At 46.1% G+C, this 18,326-nt stretch overlaps 1 protein-coding gene across 3 annotated transcripts in view; it reads right to left on the reverse strand.

Moving 5' to 3' along the window:
• Nucleotides 1-18,326, reverse strand: part of Raf1 (Raf-1 proto-oncogene, serine/threonine kinase) — a 64,537-nt gene that overhangs the window by 15,077 nt on the left and 31,134 nt on the right. For all 3 annotated transcript variants that reach the window (XM_027931826.2, XM_071605851.1, XM_027931827.3), the window contains 5 exons: nt 9,184-9,416; nt 4,250-4,362; nt 2,151-2,253; nt 1,729-1,886; nt 302-400 (listed from right to left, as the gene is read on the reverse strand). In XM_027931826.2, the coding sequence (XP_027787627.1) occupies nt 302-400; nt 1,729-1,886; nt 2,151-2,253; nt 4,250-4,362; nt 9,184-9,390 (680 nt within the window). In that variant the 5' untranslated portion in view covers nt 9,391-9,416. The remainder of the gene's footprint in view (nt 1-301; nt 401-1,728; nt 1,887-2,150; nt 2,254-4,249; nt 4,363-9,183; nt 9,417-18,326) is intronic.

Below are 18,326 nucleotides of genomic sequence, written 5' to 3' on the forward strand. Positions count from 1 at the left end.
CTATTTCAGTTTGGGGACCAGTCCCATTGGGGCTCATCTTACTGTATACCAAGGAAGGCAGAATGGCAAGCTTTAACATATGGTATTCAAGGAGGTGTTATGATACCAGAAGGAACTGTATACACAGTCACTTTCTGGGATGTCAGAACTACAGGGCCACAGAGGGACAGCAGTAGCGAGGCCTGGAGGAGCGGCCAGGGCTCCACACGCCACGCGGCGAGGACTCCCACTGTCTGTGGCAGCACCGCACCCCTCACCCCGACATGATTCCCCAAGAGGACAGCTCCAGGCGTCCCCGTACCTGACAGGGATCCGGGAAACAGACTCTCGCATCCGACGCATCGTCAAGGAGGGCAGCGCCGGGGCCCCGCTCTCGCCAATGGTGGAATTTGGAAACAACCTAAATGACATCAGCGACAGAAAGACTCGTTTATAGATGTGCAGAAATCTCGGAGAAAACCAGCTGCCCGCCTCGCAAACCCACAGCTGCCAAACAGAAATCTGCCCCGCCACGTTCTCCGCCACTGTTCCAGGCCACCTGGAGTAAGGGGACAGCAACCAAACAACTGGGACTAAATGACTGCAGAATGTCATCTAGGAAGTGGTTCCCATGTTCAGCTCCCTCAAAATGCTTTGTGAAGCTCCAGGAGGGCGCTGCACCACCTAGCGCACTTAGCGCTCTCTGGAAACCATGTCTCGGAGACAGAGATAAGCAAAGCGTGTTCAGCACCAGAAGTCATCAGTGAGAGCAGACGGGTCCTGCCCCCAGGAGGCGCCCGCCCTCCCTGAGCCTGTGCTCAGCAATCTCCCGTTAGCTCAGCTCGGCCTCCTGGGAGGGGGTACTGCAGGGAAGGCCACGTTCCTTTTTTGAGAAATGAACTGAGGCTCAGAGGTATCCGTTAGTGACAGGACTGAGAATCTGACATCTGCTGGGTTCCAAAGTTTGCACCATTTAAGTTACTCAACCTGTCTGCAAAAGTCAACATGTGACTAGCAAGAGAGCAAAGACGACATTCTCACTATGATTGGTTGGTGTGTGTGTGTGTGTGTGTGTGTGTGTTGGAAAATTAACTCAGGGTCTGTGGAGTGACAGTCCCTTAGCCCCACTGTGGTTTAATGACAATCCCTTGATTTTCTGCTGCCTTCTACCCTCAGGAAAGGATAAAACTTTGGCTATTCACATCCCGGTAAACACAAGTTTTTGAAAGGCATGCTGGGATGAGCAGTTTTAATTGAAAAATTTCAATTATTTAATAAAACGTTATCAAATACATTTTGATACCTGGTTTGTCTCCTGAAGGAAATAAGTATCTTTCAAACCGTTTTAAGCCCAAACCCTGTGTCTGAGGTAAATAAACAGCACCACTGTGCCCTCCTGCCCTTCCGTGCCATGGCCTCGTCACCTTACTAAACAAAACAGAGCAGTGTCGCTGGCGGCCTTGGAGAAATCAGTGCTAGGACAGGAAATTCAAGAATCTTTTGGGTTTTGGTATCCATCTGTCCTTTTCCTCATTGAATGTCACCATCTATTTGACAGGTGACAGGTTCTGCCCGCTTATTTTGGAGAATCTGACCACACACTAAAACTAGTCTCACAACCCCCACGTTTCTAAAGCAGGTTCCGAGATCAAAACAATTCACCCAGCAAGTGTGCCCGAGTCGCGCAGTCAGAACGCACACCCCCCGGCACCCACAATCTTTGGGGGAGGAAAAAAGATGGTGCCTTACAGGAGCTGCCGGATGTTGCTCCAGTCCACACACATGGTGGGGACTTTGGTGCTACAGTGCTCGTGGAATTTGTAGCCACAAGTCTGACACCGAAATCCGTTTAACAGGAACTTCTGACAGATGTCACAGAAGGCAAGCTTCAGGAACGTCTTCCGAGCCTGTGACAAAAGAACACAGGTGTGGATTACACTTAGTAATTGAAACCCGTCCAAAGGCATTTCCACCCAAGCTCCCAAACATCTATGCAGATGAAGATGTTGATGCAGAAATTAAGCACCCCTCTGGCTAACCGAGTCTAAACAGCCTGTTGTGAACAAAGGCTTAGCCCAAGTTTTCAGCAATATAAAGAATTTCTGCTCAGAAACTCCTAGTGGGCAACGCACGTCACCAACATGCCCCAGAGAGACGACACTGCGACTTACAAAGTTGTGTGTGGTGAGGGGCACGTGGTCCAGGAAGTCCACCTGCAGCTCCTCTCCGATCAAGGAGGCGGCGTCCGTATTCCAATCTAAACGTGCTTTTTTACTAAAAATTTTGAAAAAGAGTGAAAAGGAAATGTTGGGACGAGTTGGGGGTGGGGGGTGGACAGCAGCTCCCATTCTCTCCCTGCCACTTAGACATGGCGCATTAGATCCACACAACACCAAGAGCCAGTGTCCTTGTCCTCCTTGTCCTTGTGTTAAAAATGGGAAGATGGCCTGCCGATGGCAAGTGTAAGACTTGACTCGGAATCCAGGTCTACGGACTCCAGAGCTGGTGTCGTTAGTCTGCTTTGAACAGTGACATGTAACACTGTCTTGGGAAGGGTGTGGGGTGAGTAGGGGTGAGCGGGGTGATGGGTGGTTCTCCCCCCTCAGTCTCCCTAGCAGCTGGGATCGCAGGTGTGTTCCACCAGGTCCAACTTGTAACTATATCTTAACGTAGGGTCTGTGACGTTAACATTCTATTTTAAAAAACCCTAAAATCTTGCCAAATGTGTATAAATATGACCACAGTGCCAGGATTTTCGTGTGTGTCTGCCTACTTCAATCTAGAAGATTCATAAATAGAAAGGGACTACAAATGCACGTTACCATTAATAAAAGACTTGTTTCTGCAGAGCTGTTTACAGTCTGTAAAAATAAGTCTTTGGGAGACTCAACTGTCATAAAGACTGAGACTACTATGTTGTAGACAACACCAAATGTATCCATTTAAGTAAAACAGAATGCCCAGCTCCGCTCTGCCCCATTTCCTGAAGGGTGAATCTCAGTGAGCAGAGAACGTCACACACACTGCACCTTTCAAACCCTGGCCCCACCTACCAGAGACCTCTCCAAGCCCTCTTCCTGGTTATCCCCAGTAAATACCCAGGACAGGGCCCAGGACACTCCACAGCACTTTCCAGTCCTGTGCGTCCTAGTGAAGAGGGAGGGGACCCCGCCTCCGCTCAGCCCTCAGCTGCTCTGAGCCGTGGGCCAGCCCCTGATCACGCAGCTCTGGGGAAAAGCAGACCAAGCCCCTCCCGGTCTCAATCTTTCTGGTAACTCAGGAGCACTGTGGCCTGCCTGCCTGGTGGAGCCACCCAGGGCTACATCCAGCTAAAACTGAGGTCTGCTGTGAGGATCTGAGCCTCCTGAACAGAAAGGAACAGATGCATTTGAGTTTGTTCCTCGGTGCAGAGTGTGGACTCCTCTCTGGAACTGGGATCTCCTCGGAACATGAAGAGGTGTGACGATGAGTAGCAGAAGTCATAGCTTTCCAAAAACAAAGCCAAGCTCAAAGACCCTTCCAAAGTTTTCCCCATTTTGGGGGGTAAAAATAACAGATAATGGATGATCATGGATGCTCGGATGCTACAGGTTTTAGTCGCGGTCCTTGAGGACACGACTCCAGCTTGCCACCACCATAAGAAACAGAGTAAGTTTTCCCTGCAGCAGAAGGATCCTGTCAGGACAGCCCCAGCAACCTGGTGAGACCATCTCCAAAAATTTTTAAATACTTTTTTAGTTGTAGATGGACACAACACTGTTATTTATTTATTCTTTAAAATATTTTTTGGTTGTCAATGGATTTTATTTACTTTTTTTTTATGCGGTGCTGAGGATTGAACCCAGTGCCTCACGTGCGCTAGGAAAGTGCCGTACCACTGGGCCCCAACCCCAGCCACCCGCCCCCTTCTCAAAATTTTAAAGGTTAGAGGTGGAACTCAGTGGTTCAGCACCCCTGGGTTCAACTCCCAGTACCCCCCCAACAAAAAATACAAACGAATGAGTGAATCACTAGACCTGACCTGGAGGTGGCAGGGCATACCCGGCCCCGTCCTCAGGAACACCATCAGCGCCCACCGTGTATTTATTTCTCAACAGAATATCCAGCAAGGATGTCAAGTTCTTAGTGCCTTATTTCTCTGAATTATCTCTTCATAAACAAAGGTAGGTGACCACATGCTACTTTATAGAAAGCTGGCACAAATATTTTTTATGAAACTAGTTATTTGAGTAACTATTCTGGAAGAGGAGCTGGCGGCTGGAGCTCTTACCCTTTGTGTTCGTGGAGAAGTCGGAACACGGCGCAGCACTCGGGCTGCAGGCCTCTGACCTTGAGCGCCTTCATGAGGCAGTCGTGCAAGCTCATGCCATTCCGCACATTGACCTGCGAACAAAAGACGCCCTTAGGAACCACAGCGCTGCAGCAGCCCTCGGAAGAAGAGCACAGGTATCAATCAACGAATCTGTCAAGGGGGCGCTGAAGACTTACAAAGCACTGATTGCAATGTCAAACACACATGCACACACAGAGGAAGCAACCTGAGTGTCCAGCCGCAGGGGAGTGCTTGAATCAAGCGCGCAGCACCCAGACTGTCACACACTAAACGCATCCATTGTGTTACACTGCTTATAATAATGTAGAGGGGAACCCATGATGTATTGACTAGGGGAAAATATGTTCAGGATAATACAAAGAGTAAGAGTAGGAAATGGAGACACACATTTGTACAAGTGTGGAAATACTCTTAGCAGTTACAATCAGAGATTGCAGTTGAGAAGAATAAAGGACACTTTCCCTTTACACATCTCACTTATGTACACACAAACATGAACACCCCCCCAGAAAGGAACATGAGCCAATATGAGCCATAGACAAAATGAGATGAGTTTATGGGATTTTAAAAAATTGCCTCTTCTTGCCCAGTGTGGTGGCCCACACCTGTCATCCCAGTGGCTTGGGAGGCTGAGGCAGGAAGATCTCGAGGTCAAAGCCAGCCTCAGCAATGGTAAGGCCCTGAGCAACTCAGTGAGCCCCTGTCTCTAAATAAAACACAAAATAGGACTGGAGATGGGGCTTGGTGGTCAAGTGCCCATGAGTTCAATCCCTGGTATCCTCCACCCCCACCCCCAAAAAATTGCCTATCTGAACAAAATGGCTCAACAAAATGTTAGGGTTTTCCTAACAAAAATTCTATCTCATATGTGCTTTCCACCATTATACCGTTAAAGGGGAAACAGGAAGTGCACGAAATACAGCTGCTGTCCTGCTGGAGGGACCAGGCCAGTGTTATCCCGAATTTACATTCATACCACACCACACCACACAGCCTTAGTAGCATCCAGTCCCTCCACTATCACTCGTACCCAATCTTCAAAGCCTAGTTAGAGGCTGGGCATGGTGGCACATGGGTGTCCCCACTTCCTACTCTTACTCTTTGTATTATTCTGATCCAATTCAGAAGACTGAGGCAGTAAGATCCCAAGTTGGAGCCCAGCCTCAACAACTTAGCAAGACCCCGTCTCAAAATAAAAAGTGCTGCCAGAGTAGCTCAGTGGTAGAGCACCGCTGGGTTCCATCTCCAATGCAAAAAAAATGTCAGGCCACTCAAGTGGGCAGAGCCAGCGAGGAGGACAGAACACAGCTAGGCGACACCTGGGAACCGCCCGCAGCGGGCTTCCTCCTCCTGAAGCTCAAAGTGCAGCAGCTCACAGAGGCCATCCCAGTCCTTTCCAGGCAACCCTTCCCTGGCCAGTTGAGGGCAGAGAGGTCTGCGCCTGCCAGCTGACAGGCTCCACACCAGGCCACAGACCTGGATGCAGGCAGAGCTAACCAAACAATCTGGGAGGAAAGGAGGGAAAGTCAGCTTAAGGATCGTGACAGCCTCAGTGAGGGCCATGTCAGAGGTTTCCACAGCTTTGATGGGATCGCATCTGCCCAGTCGTCAGTCTTTGAAGCATAAAGATGGGCTCTGCACTAAGAGGGCACAGCCTAGAAGAATGTGAACCTGCACAGCCATCAATCCCGGAGATAATTGGGGGGCGGGGGAGAGAACACTTTCCCAAAGGATCAAATTGGGGAGGAAGGAAAAGGTTTTTCCAAACTACTGAAGGTCCAACAGAGATTTTTATAGCCTCTTTGGTCTGATGGTTTCCTTCTCTCCTTCAGATGTGTGGAAGGGAGGGAACATGCTACCAACAGGCTAAGAGGGGGACCAAGTGATTCTTCAAGTAGATGAAGACGTCTCTTGGCCGAGCGCGGTGGCGCACACCTGTAATTTGGCGACTTGGGAGGCTGAGGCAGGAGGATCACAAATTCAAAGCCAGCCTCAGCAATTTAGGCCCTCAGCAACTCAGCGAGACTCTGTCTCTAAATAAAATATAAAAAAGGGCTGGGGATGGGACTCAGTGGTTAAGCACCCCTGGGTTCTATCCTTGGTACTCCCCCCGCCCCCTAAAAAAATCTCTCTACCCACCCATCCTCCCTGCAGCTCAGTTCTGGGGATTGAGCCCAGGGGTGCTGTATCACTGTGTCACACCCCCAATCCTTTTTAAACTTTGAGATGGGGTCTCATTAAATTGCCCAGCCTGGGCTCAAACTTGCAATTCTCCTGCCTCAGCTGCCCAGAATGCGCACCCAGCAAAGACACCTTCATCCCATGAATTCTCTGAGGAAAAACACTGGGCCGGCAGGGAGAGGCTGGGTCACCTAATACCTTTGGCCCATATAAATGTTTTATTTACAAATAAATACATGAAATTAACATTCTAAAACTTTCTTGTACACACCAACATAGTTCAGATCAATGTTAACTAAAGCTTGTATCAAAATAATTGAGAAAGAAGAGATGGAAAGAGATTGAACAGAACGGCCACCCTTCGCTCAGTGTGACCTGGGAGGATGGGCATCACAACCCCCGACCTCTCCACTTCCATGTGTATTTTAAATGCTCCACAGGTTGATTCTAGAGGCTTCCAGAGGCAGTGTTAATCTCAGAGAGACCCCATGCATTTCAGGAAAGCAATGAGCTATGCTGACCTAAACCACGAAGACACCAAGAACGAGGACAATGAAGGTGAACCCCGATCCGCGCAGCACCAGGACCTCCCTCCCTCAACCCCACGAGGCCAGGCCTGCAGAGCCGGGAGGCAGCCCCTGGCTACAGCATCCACCCTCATTAAGTCACGGGGTCCTAGAGCAGGACAGTTCTTGAAGTGCTCTCTAACCTAGCAAGGTCCCCCTGGTGGCTGGTGCTAGCCTCGCCCCAGGAGCTGTGAAAGCACAGATCTGCAGCTCCTCCCTCCCCCATGCTCAGGACGCTGCATCTGAACTTGTTAGCAGATTCTAGATGCCACGGTTCTCAGGTCACTCGCTCATGCGGTGACACTGAAAAGCAGCAGAGTGGCAGGACAAGGTGACATGTAAGTACAGAAGACTGATAACAGGAGACACTGACCATCTGCTCCTTGCTTCTAAAATTCTGTAAATAACCTCCACATCCTTTCTCTGGACCTGCTCTTTACTCTCCCCCCATACACACACGCTGGAATCCGCTGACGATTTCTGAGTCTTCACTGAGGTTCCAGGGGCACTGCCCCCTGGCAAGTCACTCATTCCTCGCCTGCTGCTTCCCCAGAGCTGGATGCCCGGGCAAAGGAAGCTGGTTCTCCCAGAGGCAGATATGATCCATCTTTAGCCAAAGAAATAGAAGAAACTAATCTCTGCTAAAACTTTCTCCCAGGTTGCAGAGGTCGAGCTTATAAAGTTACTGGCTCCATGACCCCGCTGTGTTCAAAAGAAAGACCACGCGGAAGACGACGCATCCCACACTGAGGAATGACCACAGCCCAGTGGGCTCAGGAACCAGGCACAGGACTAAGGAGGAGCTCAGTCCATCAAGGTCAGGGAGCAGAGGTTCAAACCATCATGCACCATGTATGGAAGACACAACTCAAAGACAACGGGGGTTGTCCTTTGGGTCGGCCGCTCAGGCTCCATACACCAGCACTGGCCAAACTGCTGCCCGGCCTCTAGGCAAACTGGTAGAGATGGCAACGGAGGGACAGTAATGCCCAGAAGAGGGGCCACATGGTCCTCAGATTCCCCTGACATTCCCAATTCCTACATGACCTCTCAATTTAAGGTCAGAAAGGAAACTTTTCATTTTAGGAAGGGGACAAACATAAATTTAGTTGGCCTTTTGTGGTTTCAGGACAAAATGCACCTAAAAGTGCCCACCACTGCAAATAGGGGGATCCAGTGGTTCCCAAATGAAGTATAAACGAATTTATGAAGAGGCTGGGGGGGGGGGGTGGCTCTGTGGCAGAGCACTTGCCTAGCGTTTGGGAAGCCCGGGGTTCCAGCCCCGCTCTCTTGCAATCTATTAGCACACTGACGACACTGGCTGATCCAGCCGGTCCCACCTCAGCGCCTGGCTTCTTCTTCATCTACAGGGCCCACGGGGGGTGGGGGGGTGTTCACACAGAGAGCCAAGGGTGGAAAGGAAGAGACAGGCAAGTTTTGCACTAAGGTTTTCTCGAATGTCCCCAAGCATAATACAACTTGATTTTTCTATTTAAGACACTTTCTATTTCATATTTCTATTTTTTATTGGAGAATAGTAAACTTTGAGTCATAAAGTGTTAGAAAAATTGGACGTCTTATGTAGGAACACTCAGCGGCAGTGTCCTACCATGATGCCAACGTGAACCTGGTTCTAGAAGAATGCACTTCGCAGAAATGACAAGTGTCCTGGCAAAGGGACAGGAGACACTGACCATCGACTGCTCCTTACTTCTGAAAACTGTGATCTAAGCTGCCTCTGGATTCGTCCTGAGCCTGTGAAACATACCCGAATGATTTTCTTATTTTCTCCACACTTTTTAAAAACTAATTTAGCTGAAAGAACTAAAGAAACTTTTCAAAGAAAAGTCTCAGAAATACCCCCTTCAGTAGAATGGACAATTTGCCTGGCTAAGTAGTAGACAGGAGGCCACAGTGGTCGACAGCGACGATGGGAGGAAGGCCCAGGGGCGGAGAGGAGGGAGGAAGGGAGAACAGCAATGCGACAAGACAGAGTCCACCACTGGAAAAATGAGTTGATAAAGACCCGTGATGAGGTTCCCGCCTCTGAGCGGGACAGCACGCGCCACACTGTCCTTTACTGCAGACAGGCAGCTCGGGGTCCCGGGAGGAGCGCGCACATACCACTGTTCTCTGCTTGTTCGGCAAGAAGACCCGGATAGTGCTGCTGGCCTTGGAAGAGTCTGTGAGCTTGCCGTCGTCCGACGCCCGGCGCTGGTAGCCGAACTGCTGGCCTATGGTGGGGGAGATGCAGCTGGAGCCGTCGAACACGGCGTCTTTGAGTCCAAAGCCATTGCTGATCGTCCTCCAGGCCCCCTGAATGTGCTCCATTGATGCAGCGTAGACGACACTTGAACCTGGGCGAGCAAAACCAGTGATTATGATTCTAGAACAAAAGCGCTTCAAGGAGCACCATGTACAGAGCAGGGGTGAGCCTTTTTTAGAATCTACAAATCATACAGAAAAATTCCTATAATAGTCTGTTTCCACAAATATTCCAGACAAAACAAGGGCAATGGGGACAGGAGCTGGGGTTACACTGCCAACCTGGGGCGCAGGCCCAGACCTCCTGGCTCCTAGCGGAACACTTTGTCAATCGTGTTTCTCTCCTTTAGGGATTACTGAGTATGAGTCACTGCCCCTGAATCTGACCAACACATTACTATGACGACTGCGGAGGAGGGGCTGGGGACACAGCTCAGTTGGTAGAGGGTTTGGCTGCCAGGCACCAGGCCCTGGGTTCAATACCAGCACCACACACACACACACACACACACACACACACACACACACACACAAAGCGCGAGCATCAGAATATGAGGACGAAAGTGGGTTTTTTCTTGCTGCTGTTGTTCTGCCTCCAAGAAAGAAAAAGAAACATATTTCTAAGATGTGTGCTGCAAACCTTCTCTCTCTCTCTCTCTCTCTCCATCTTTCTTTTTTTTGGGGGGGAGGGTACTAGGGATTGAACCCAGAGATGCTTAAACACTGAGCCCCATCCCCAGCCCCTTTTTAGTAACATTTCATTTAGAGACAGGGTCCCACTGAGTTGCGTAGGACTTTGCTAAATTGCTATGGCTGGCTTTGAACTTGCCATCCTCCTGCCTCAGCCTCCTAAGCCACTGAGATTACAGGTGTGCACCACTGTCTCCAGGTAACATTGCATTTAATTTGTGTAAGAAGCCCAGAGATTTTAAATTACTTCCTGAATCCCCTTCCCCAACCCTAGTCCAGTACTGGAGACTGAACCCAGGGAAGCTCTGTCCCCAGCTGGCTCTCATTTTTAAACAGGGTCTCGCTAAATTGCCCAGGTTGGCCTAGAACTTGTGAACCTCCTGCTTCCGTCTGCCAAGCAGCTGGGATTACAGACATGTGTCACTGCACCTCACTGACTCCTTTTTTAAACCAAAGGATGCATGCTACCTGCCAAGGAACATCCAGGGGATAGGCCAAATAACCAGATTCCACATCTGTCTAGATTTCAAGTCCACGAATTTTCCACTATTAACTGTCAGAGTTCACTTTTGGGGCAAAAACAAGCTTATACATAGAACCAAACAAGGACAGCCATCCAACCCAGAACAATCAAATGCTTTAACCAGACAACAAGATAACTGATCTGGAAATCACAGCTAGGGCACAATGACAGCACGTCAGGCACTCTCGAATATCAGGCCTCGGGAGGCCCCGACAGTGGCTTAGAAGTCAGCAGCCACATAGGAGCAGCAGATTGGTTTCCTCTTTTAGAAAACTGCAAGGCTGATGGAGAATCCCATCCTTCAAGGCTTCTTTCAGAAACCTGTTTTGTCTTACTAACAGCTGCTGCCACTTACTAGACAGGGCACACTCTATCTCTCCTAATCACCTTGACCCCTGAGCAGTGACACTCTAGGTAGGAACTAGGGCCACATTTTCAGCTGATGGAGTCCTCACACAGTTGAGCTGGGTGGGATTCAGAACCTGGCAGCCCTAACTCCAACCCCCTCACCTGGCCCTCACCTGCCCAGGTACAGGTGACCACGAAATCATTTCAGAGCTGAAAGAGCCTAGAATTAAAGACTATATAATCCACACCTCTTGTTTTCAACCAGAAGTTTCTGTCTGAATACCCACTATGTGCTACACTCTCTCCTATCAAAAGGGAGGTTACATATCAACTAATCAGCTTTCAATATCTACAGGCTTCCACATTTGTGGATTCAATCAATATCAAAAATAAGTACAAAAAAAATCAATATCATGTATATCAATATTTTAAAAAGTTGCAACTGTACTGAACATGGCAGACTTTTTTCTTTTCATTATTCCCTAAACAATACAGTGTGTAACAACGATTTGCTAGAGACAACATAAAGTATACAGACATAGGTTCTATGCAGCTACTACTCCATTTTATATAAGGGACTAAGGGACTTGAGCACACACAGATTTTGGTATGGGAGGGTGAAGGTCCTAGAATTAATCCTCAGCAGACACTTAGGGACCACTGTATCCTGAACTGACAGTTGAGGAAACCAAAGAGGTTCAAATTTATTCAGAATCATGACATATCTCAAAACAACCTTTTCTTTTTTTGGTACCGGGGACTAACTGAACTCAGGGACAGTTATCCACTGGACCACATCCCCGGCTCTTTTTATTTTAAGGCAGGGTTTCACTAAGTTGCTGAGGCTGGCAATCCTCCTGCCTCAGCCTCTGAGTCGCTGGAACTGCAGGCATGTGCCACCATGTGCAGTCTTGGTACCACCTTTTCTGGAAGAGATCATGGTAATAACCACTAAAATACTGAAATGATCTTAAAGACTAATCCAGTGATTCTACTCTAGGAATTTAACCTATAAAAACTAAAGTCCTTAAACAACATGCACAAGCACAGGCACCGCAGCGTGGTCCATACTCTTGAAAAACTGGGGGAAATAACAAATACCCAGCCACAGGGAACCAGACAATACTGACATGTGTATGATAAACGGAGGTTGATCCACATGTGTGCAAATGGAAAAAGATCAGCAAGACAAAATAAAAACAGGAAAAAAAAAAAAGCTTAAACCCAAAAGAGGAAGGAAATCTAAGAGGGGGTGGCAGATCTAGAATTATCAACCAAGCATTAACAGTGATTATTTCAGCAGAATGATAAGGAATTTTTATTATATATACTACCTATTTCCTTTTTGTTTTTATATTTTACTATTCCATTAGAAACTACTTTCTTCAGGGCAGGGGGCAATGCTGGGATCAACCCGGGGCCTCTCCCGCTCACCCACACTCTGACCACAGAGGATGGTAGTAAGTGCTCCTGCACAGAACTCCTCACACAGCTACATTTTAAACTTTTACCAACCCATTTTATTTCTGTAAGGGGGAAAAATAATCCTACAGCCTTCAACTGACAAGGCTAAGACACTGTCTCCCACCTCTGGCACCTAAACCTGACTCCACTCACTCCTAACTCCATACCCAGGATACCAGGAGATCACTACAGCACTTCTTTTCCCTAGATGTTTTCCCTCCACTATGGAAGGAGAGATGAAGGCGCTTAGGACCAGATGGGAAAATAGACAGAGGGAAGCCCCATCTGAGCAACTCAAATGCAGTCATGCTAATCTCTACAACTGCCAGCACAATGTCAGCTCCTAGTGACACACCTCTCATTAAATAACTCACAATAAAGCCGGGCAGGTGGTGCACACCCGTCATCCCAGCAGCTCCAGAAGCTGAGGCAGGAGGATCACAAGTTCAAAACCAGCCTCAGCAATTTAGCGAGGCACTAAGCAACTCAGTGAGACTCTGTCTCTAAATAAAATACAAAATAGGGCTGGGGAGGGGGCTGAGTGGCCAAGTGCCCCTCAGTTCAATGTCCTCTATCTACCTCCCCCACAAAAAATTATTTGAAGATAATTTTGGCAACAAAGGCTTATATAGAAACTAATTTTAAAGCTTCATTTCTGTCCAATATTAAAAAATAATTTTTAGATACCTCTTCACACATAAGGTAGTTTTTCATTATCACCAAAGATCCCAGACCTTAAACACTTATTTATGTCTGAGAATCTGCACTTCACAGACTAAACATTTACTTTTTACATGCCAGCAAAGATGTGTGCTTGTTATTTCACTAACTGTGATAGCTACATTCTATGAAGTCTTTTAAAAAAAGGTCTTAATATGAACTTATATTGAACTCATCCAGTCTATTCTAGAATTCAGGTTCAATGGGTTCTAAGCTGCTTCCACCTGCATTCCAGAACCTTCTCCCCCACCTCCCAACTTCAAAAAAAAGCCACTGGGTGTGGTGGTGCACAGCTGTAATTCCAGCAGTTTGGGAGGCTGAGGCAGGAGGATTATAAATTCAAAGCCAGCTTCAGCAACTTAGAGGGACCCTGTCTCAAAATAAAAACTAAAACAGGCTGGGGATGTGGATCACTGGTTAAGCACCCCTGGGTTCAATCCCTGGTAACCCCCCCACACCAAATAAATAAATAAATAAGCTTAACCCCACCCTACTCTGCCTCACTCTACTGACTTCTATCTCATTAAAGAATTGCAGATTAACCTGATCCTAAAATTCGTCTCTGAAAAACCTCAGGGGATATTTTATGATAGAAAAAGAGAGTGACTCATAACCACCAAGCATCTTTGCGTTCTGCACCCACCCACACTGCATCTGTCAATCACGAGTTACTATAAATTTCTCTGTTTTCTAGTGCACACTATTTCTGAGGTGGTAGATTCCACAGGTCCAAAGAGTATGCCCTTTCTTGGTTTCATGCTGTACTCTGCAGTGGAGTGTGAGGGTGGGCTTGTTTTAATCATGTAGTTCATGATTTTTATAGAATACATTCTTTTCACACTCCATTCTTTTTATACCAAAATGCCTTTATTACTTGTCATAATCTCTCAACTGCATTTATTCCTTATGTGAATATTCCCTTTTAGAAAGAGAGTCAAGTTAAAACATGGATTTATAATTCTATAGAGCTAGGCATGATGGCACATACCTAGAATCCCAGTTTCCTGGGAGGCTAAGAAGGACCTCAAGTTCAAGGTTACCCTGGGCAGCAGAGAGACCCTGTCTCAAAATATAAAATAAAAAAGGGCTGGGGATATAGCTCAGTGGTTCAATCCCCAGTAGCAAAACAAACAAACAAACACCTCAATAGCAGTAAATTTAAGTGCAAATGACTAGTGTATAAAGATACAGCCTGAATTATAAAGGGGAATATGTATAAACCCAAGACCAGGTGCTTGAATATCCCGACATTCTCTTGTTCATTTCAATGGCTTTTTGGGACCCTTTTTGTAACCAGTAAGGTGTCAATAGCCAGGATAGGTACCTTCTTCATAATAGCCAACATCTTCAGAGAAAAGACATTAAAATTCAAATTTCTTCTCTCCTAAAGCATAAGTCAACACTGTTTCAAACTGTGAGGCAAGTTCATTAAAATTCAGGAAATTGGGCTGGGGATGTAGCTCAAGCGCAGCACGCTCGCCTGGCACGCGTGAGGCCCGGGTTTGATCCTCAGCAGCACAAACAAAGATGTTGTGTCCGCCGAAAACTAAAATATTAAAAAATTCTCTCTCTCTTTAAAAAAAAAAAAAAAAAAAATCAGGAAATTATTTTGGGGAATCATGAATAGCTTTCTTAAAAAATAAGATCTTACACATAATACAGGTAGTGCTTTTTTATTATTTTTATTTTTTACTAAGGGTTGAGCTTAGGGGTGTGCTTTACCACTGAGCTACATCCCCAGCTCTACTTATTACTTTGAGACAGGATCTCACTAAATTGCCCAGGCTGGTCTGGAACTTGAAATCCTCCTGCCTCAGTCTTTTGAATACCTGGGATTATAGATGAGCACGACCCTATCTGGCTCAAGGTAAGTGCTATTTTGAGAAATCTTTGATTCAGGTTAACAAACATAAAAATATACTTAGTGTGGATCACTGCTAAGTTGAAAGCTACTAGAGTGATTCTAAAGCCCAAATCCCCAGGACAGTTTGCATCAATTTCTCCAAATGCATTTATTCACACAAATACATTTCCTTGCACTTGAGTGGTGTTCCTCCCCACTTTCTTTTTGGTACTGGTGATTGAACCCAGGGGCAGGTTACCACTGAGCTGCATCCCCACTTCCCTCCCCTCCCCTCCATTTTGAGATAGGGTCTTGCTTAATTGTCAAGACTAGCCTTGAAATTATCCTGCCTCAGCCTCCCAAATCACTGTGACTACATGCATGTACCACTGTGTCCCACTCCCTGCTTGAATGACCAATTTTTTAAAGGATTCTTCTAGTCTTACAGTACTTTCCTGCCCAGGCACACCTGTGATCCCAGTGATTAGGTAGGCCGAGACAGGAGGATCACAAAACAAGGCCAGCCTCAGCAACTTAGGGAGGAACTAAGCCAAACAAACGAAAAATTTTCATTCTCTTCATAACCAATGGTTACTATGTGACCTTATTTATCATTCAAAATTAGAAGACATCTATTCATCAACCAAGGTAATTATAATCTCTGGTGATCATTTTAAATCAACCAATTGACAGAAGTAAACCCAAACTGCAAAAACAACAATGGTAGCCATAAAATCCACAACATTAAATATTAAAATTTATATGACTTAAGGAAATATGGCTATTTTTAAGGTGTAATAAAAATTATAAACTCAAGCAAGTGGCCATGAAAAACACAAATATTTAAAAACTATTATTAGGCTACCTGAACAATAACAATATTTGTTCGCTTTCCATGATCCCTAGTTTTAGCAAGCTGTATCCACCAGAAAATATATTTTTTAAAAATTCTGTAGCAACAAAACTTCACAACAATAACATCAGCTAACCGCATTGTTTATTATCTGCCAGTTTTTAATATCAAATAGCTCATTATGGGCTGGGGTGGTGGCTCAGTGGTAGAGCACTTGCCTAGCATGTGTGAGACACTGGGTTCAATTTTCAGCACCACATATAAATAAAGAAAGGTCCATCAACAACTAAAAAATATATTTAAAAAAGAGTCTTTATTTAAAAAAAATGCTCATTTAATCCTCCCAACAATCCCTTCAAATTGAGGACAATCAAGTTTAAGTACAACTGTCTAGGGTCACACAGCAGGATACAGGATTGAGACACTGACAGAAGATGTGAGGTCAGAAGCATGCACAGGTGTTCCCAGGGCTTTATCACACCATCTTTGTGTATTTTCAAGGCTGATAAGATCAGCGCCATTTGTGGGACTAAACAGATGAGGAGCAGATTGCAACCTTGTGGCAGCTTATTCTAGCTTCCTGATAGCTATCTGGCTCTTTCCTTCTACTTTGGTAATTTAGTTTGTTTTTAGTTATGAGAGCAAACAATAATTAAAATCTGGATATATAAGGGGAAAAAGTTACCTATGAACTCAATACATCCTAACATTTTTGGGGTATCATTTTCTAATATTAGAGGCAAAATACATGGGTATTAGTTCAAAATCTATCTCGACCTTTTATCAGCTGTATGGGTTTTTTTTTTTTTTTTTTGACAACTTGATAAACTGCCCCACATACCAATTTTCTCATTTATGCATGAAATAAACATTACTGAGTGCTTGCTATGTACCAGGCACTGATCTATGCTTGGGACACCTATCTCCTAATGGAACCACACACAATAAAGTCAACACTGTGAGTGGGCACCCAGCGCTGGGGAGGAGACAGGATGCAGCTCACACAGTGAGGTCAGAGGAGGCCACAACCTCAAGGAGGCATCAAGTTCACCAAGATTTGGAAGTGACCAGAGTCTGACTTGCAGACCTTTGGAGGAAGAGTATTCCAGGCAGAAGGAAAGGCCAAGAAAAACCCTACCTACAAAGAACAGCAGGCCAGTGCACAGAGGGCGGGGAGACTGCAGGAGCCTACACACAAGTTGCCTTAGATCTTAACACTGCTCCAGGGCTGGGGCTGGGGCTCGAGGGAGAGGCAACGGGTGCGATCCTCAGCACCACATATAAATAAATAAATGAATAAAATAAAGGCCCATTGACAATTACACACACACACACACACACACAGCTCCAGCTGCTATCATGAAAATAAACTACCCAGGCAATTAGATACACAATTGTGGAGTTCAAGAGATGTCTGGGCTGAAGAACTAACAGTAAAATGAGGACCATAATACTTTACTCATTTAGTTTCTTATGAAAATGGTTCAAAAGCGTCTGGGAAGCACTTAGCACTGAGTCTAACACATAGTAAATGCTATCAGTGCAGCTTCTGCCCTCTGTGCGCACACCTAGCACAGGAGAGGAGAAAGTGGCAGCTTTTCCAGCTCATGCTGCACTTGCTAAGCCATGGGAGCGGGGTGAACAGCATAAACCCGGAGAAGGGGACCTCCTAATTCCCACGAAGGCCAGTCCTGCTAAGGCTCCACAAAGCTACGTCCATCCAGAGGGGACTTTCTATACAGTGGCAGTGCCATTGTGTTAGTTGTGGCCCCAGTACCTGTCTACATACAAATGCACTTTTCTATAACTGCGTTCCCAGTCCAAATCCTGTTATAATATTCTTCTGGTTTAATTTTTAAAAGTTTGATAATTTATCCCTTCAATATTCCACTGTTCTAGATATAAATTACACATTTTTTCAAATTTTAAGATCTCTGAAACCAGAATGCATCTTACAAACAATGGTGTGCCTAACAGGGAACCTAAAATAAACCCCTCCAAGCATATGAGTGTTTTGCTTAACACCTTAGCTGGAGCTGACTCCATGAGACAGAAAGACATGTATGTATGAATGTTACCAGTGTCATGTTTTTGTATTTTAAGACTGGATTTGGGTGAATTTTTTAAGATAACTAGTGACTACTTCAGGAAATGAGCTTATCTTTTTTTTTTTTTTGGGGGGGGGGGTTAACCCGGAAATGGGTTGTGCCGTTACTTCATCTTTCTTAGAAGTGACAAAGTCTTCAAAAGTTTCAAGAGGGTAAAGATACAGATTGATAAAGGCAACTAACACCAGGGTACAGCCCCCCTCCCCGCCTCTTTTCCCCTCTCAGTCCTGGGATCACACCCAGGGCCTAGAGCATACTAAGCCCACATCCCTGGCCCTGTAACTTTTCTGAGAATTCCATATTAGTCAGCTTTCCAGCAGCAACTTAAGCTGCCTCTGTTTATCTACTCCTCTGAAGAAAAGAACTGCTCAACACCCTAATTCACAAAGAGAGCTCTGAACCCTTCTATTAAGGCGGCCCAGGCCCTTATTCTTTAAGAAGACAAACTAGAAA

This window comes from Marmota flaviventris, chromosome 20, assembly GCF_047511675.1.
Source record: "Marmota flaviventris isolate mMarFla1 chromosome 20, mMarFla1.hap1, whole genome shotgun sequence".
NCBI lineage: Eukaryota > Metazoa > Chordata > Mammalia > Rodentia > Sciuridae > Marmota > Marmota flaviventris.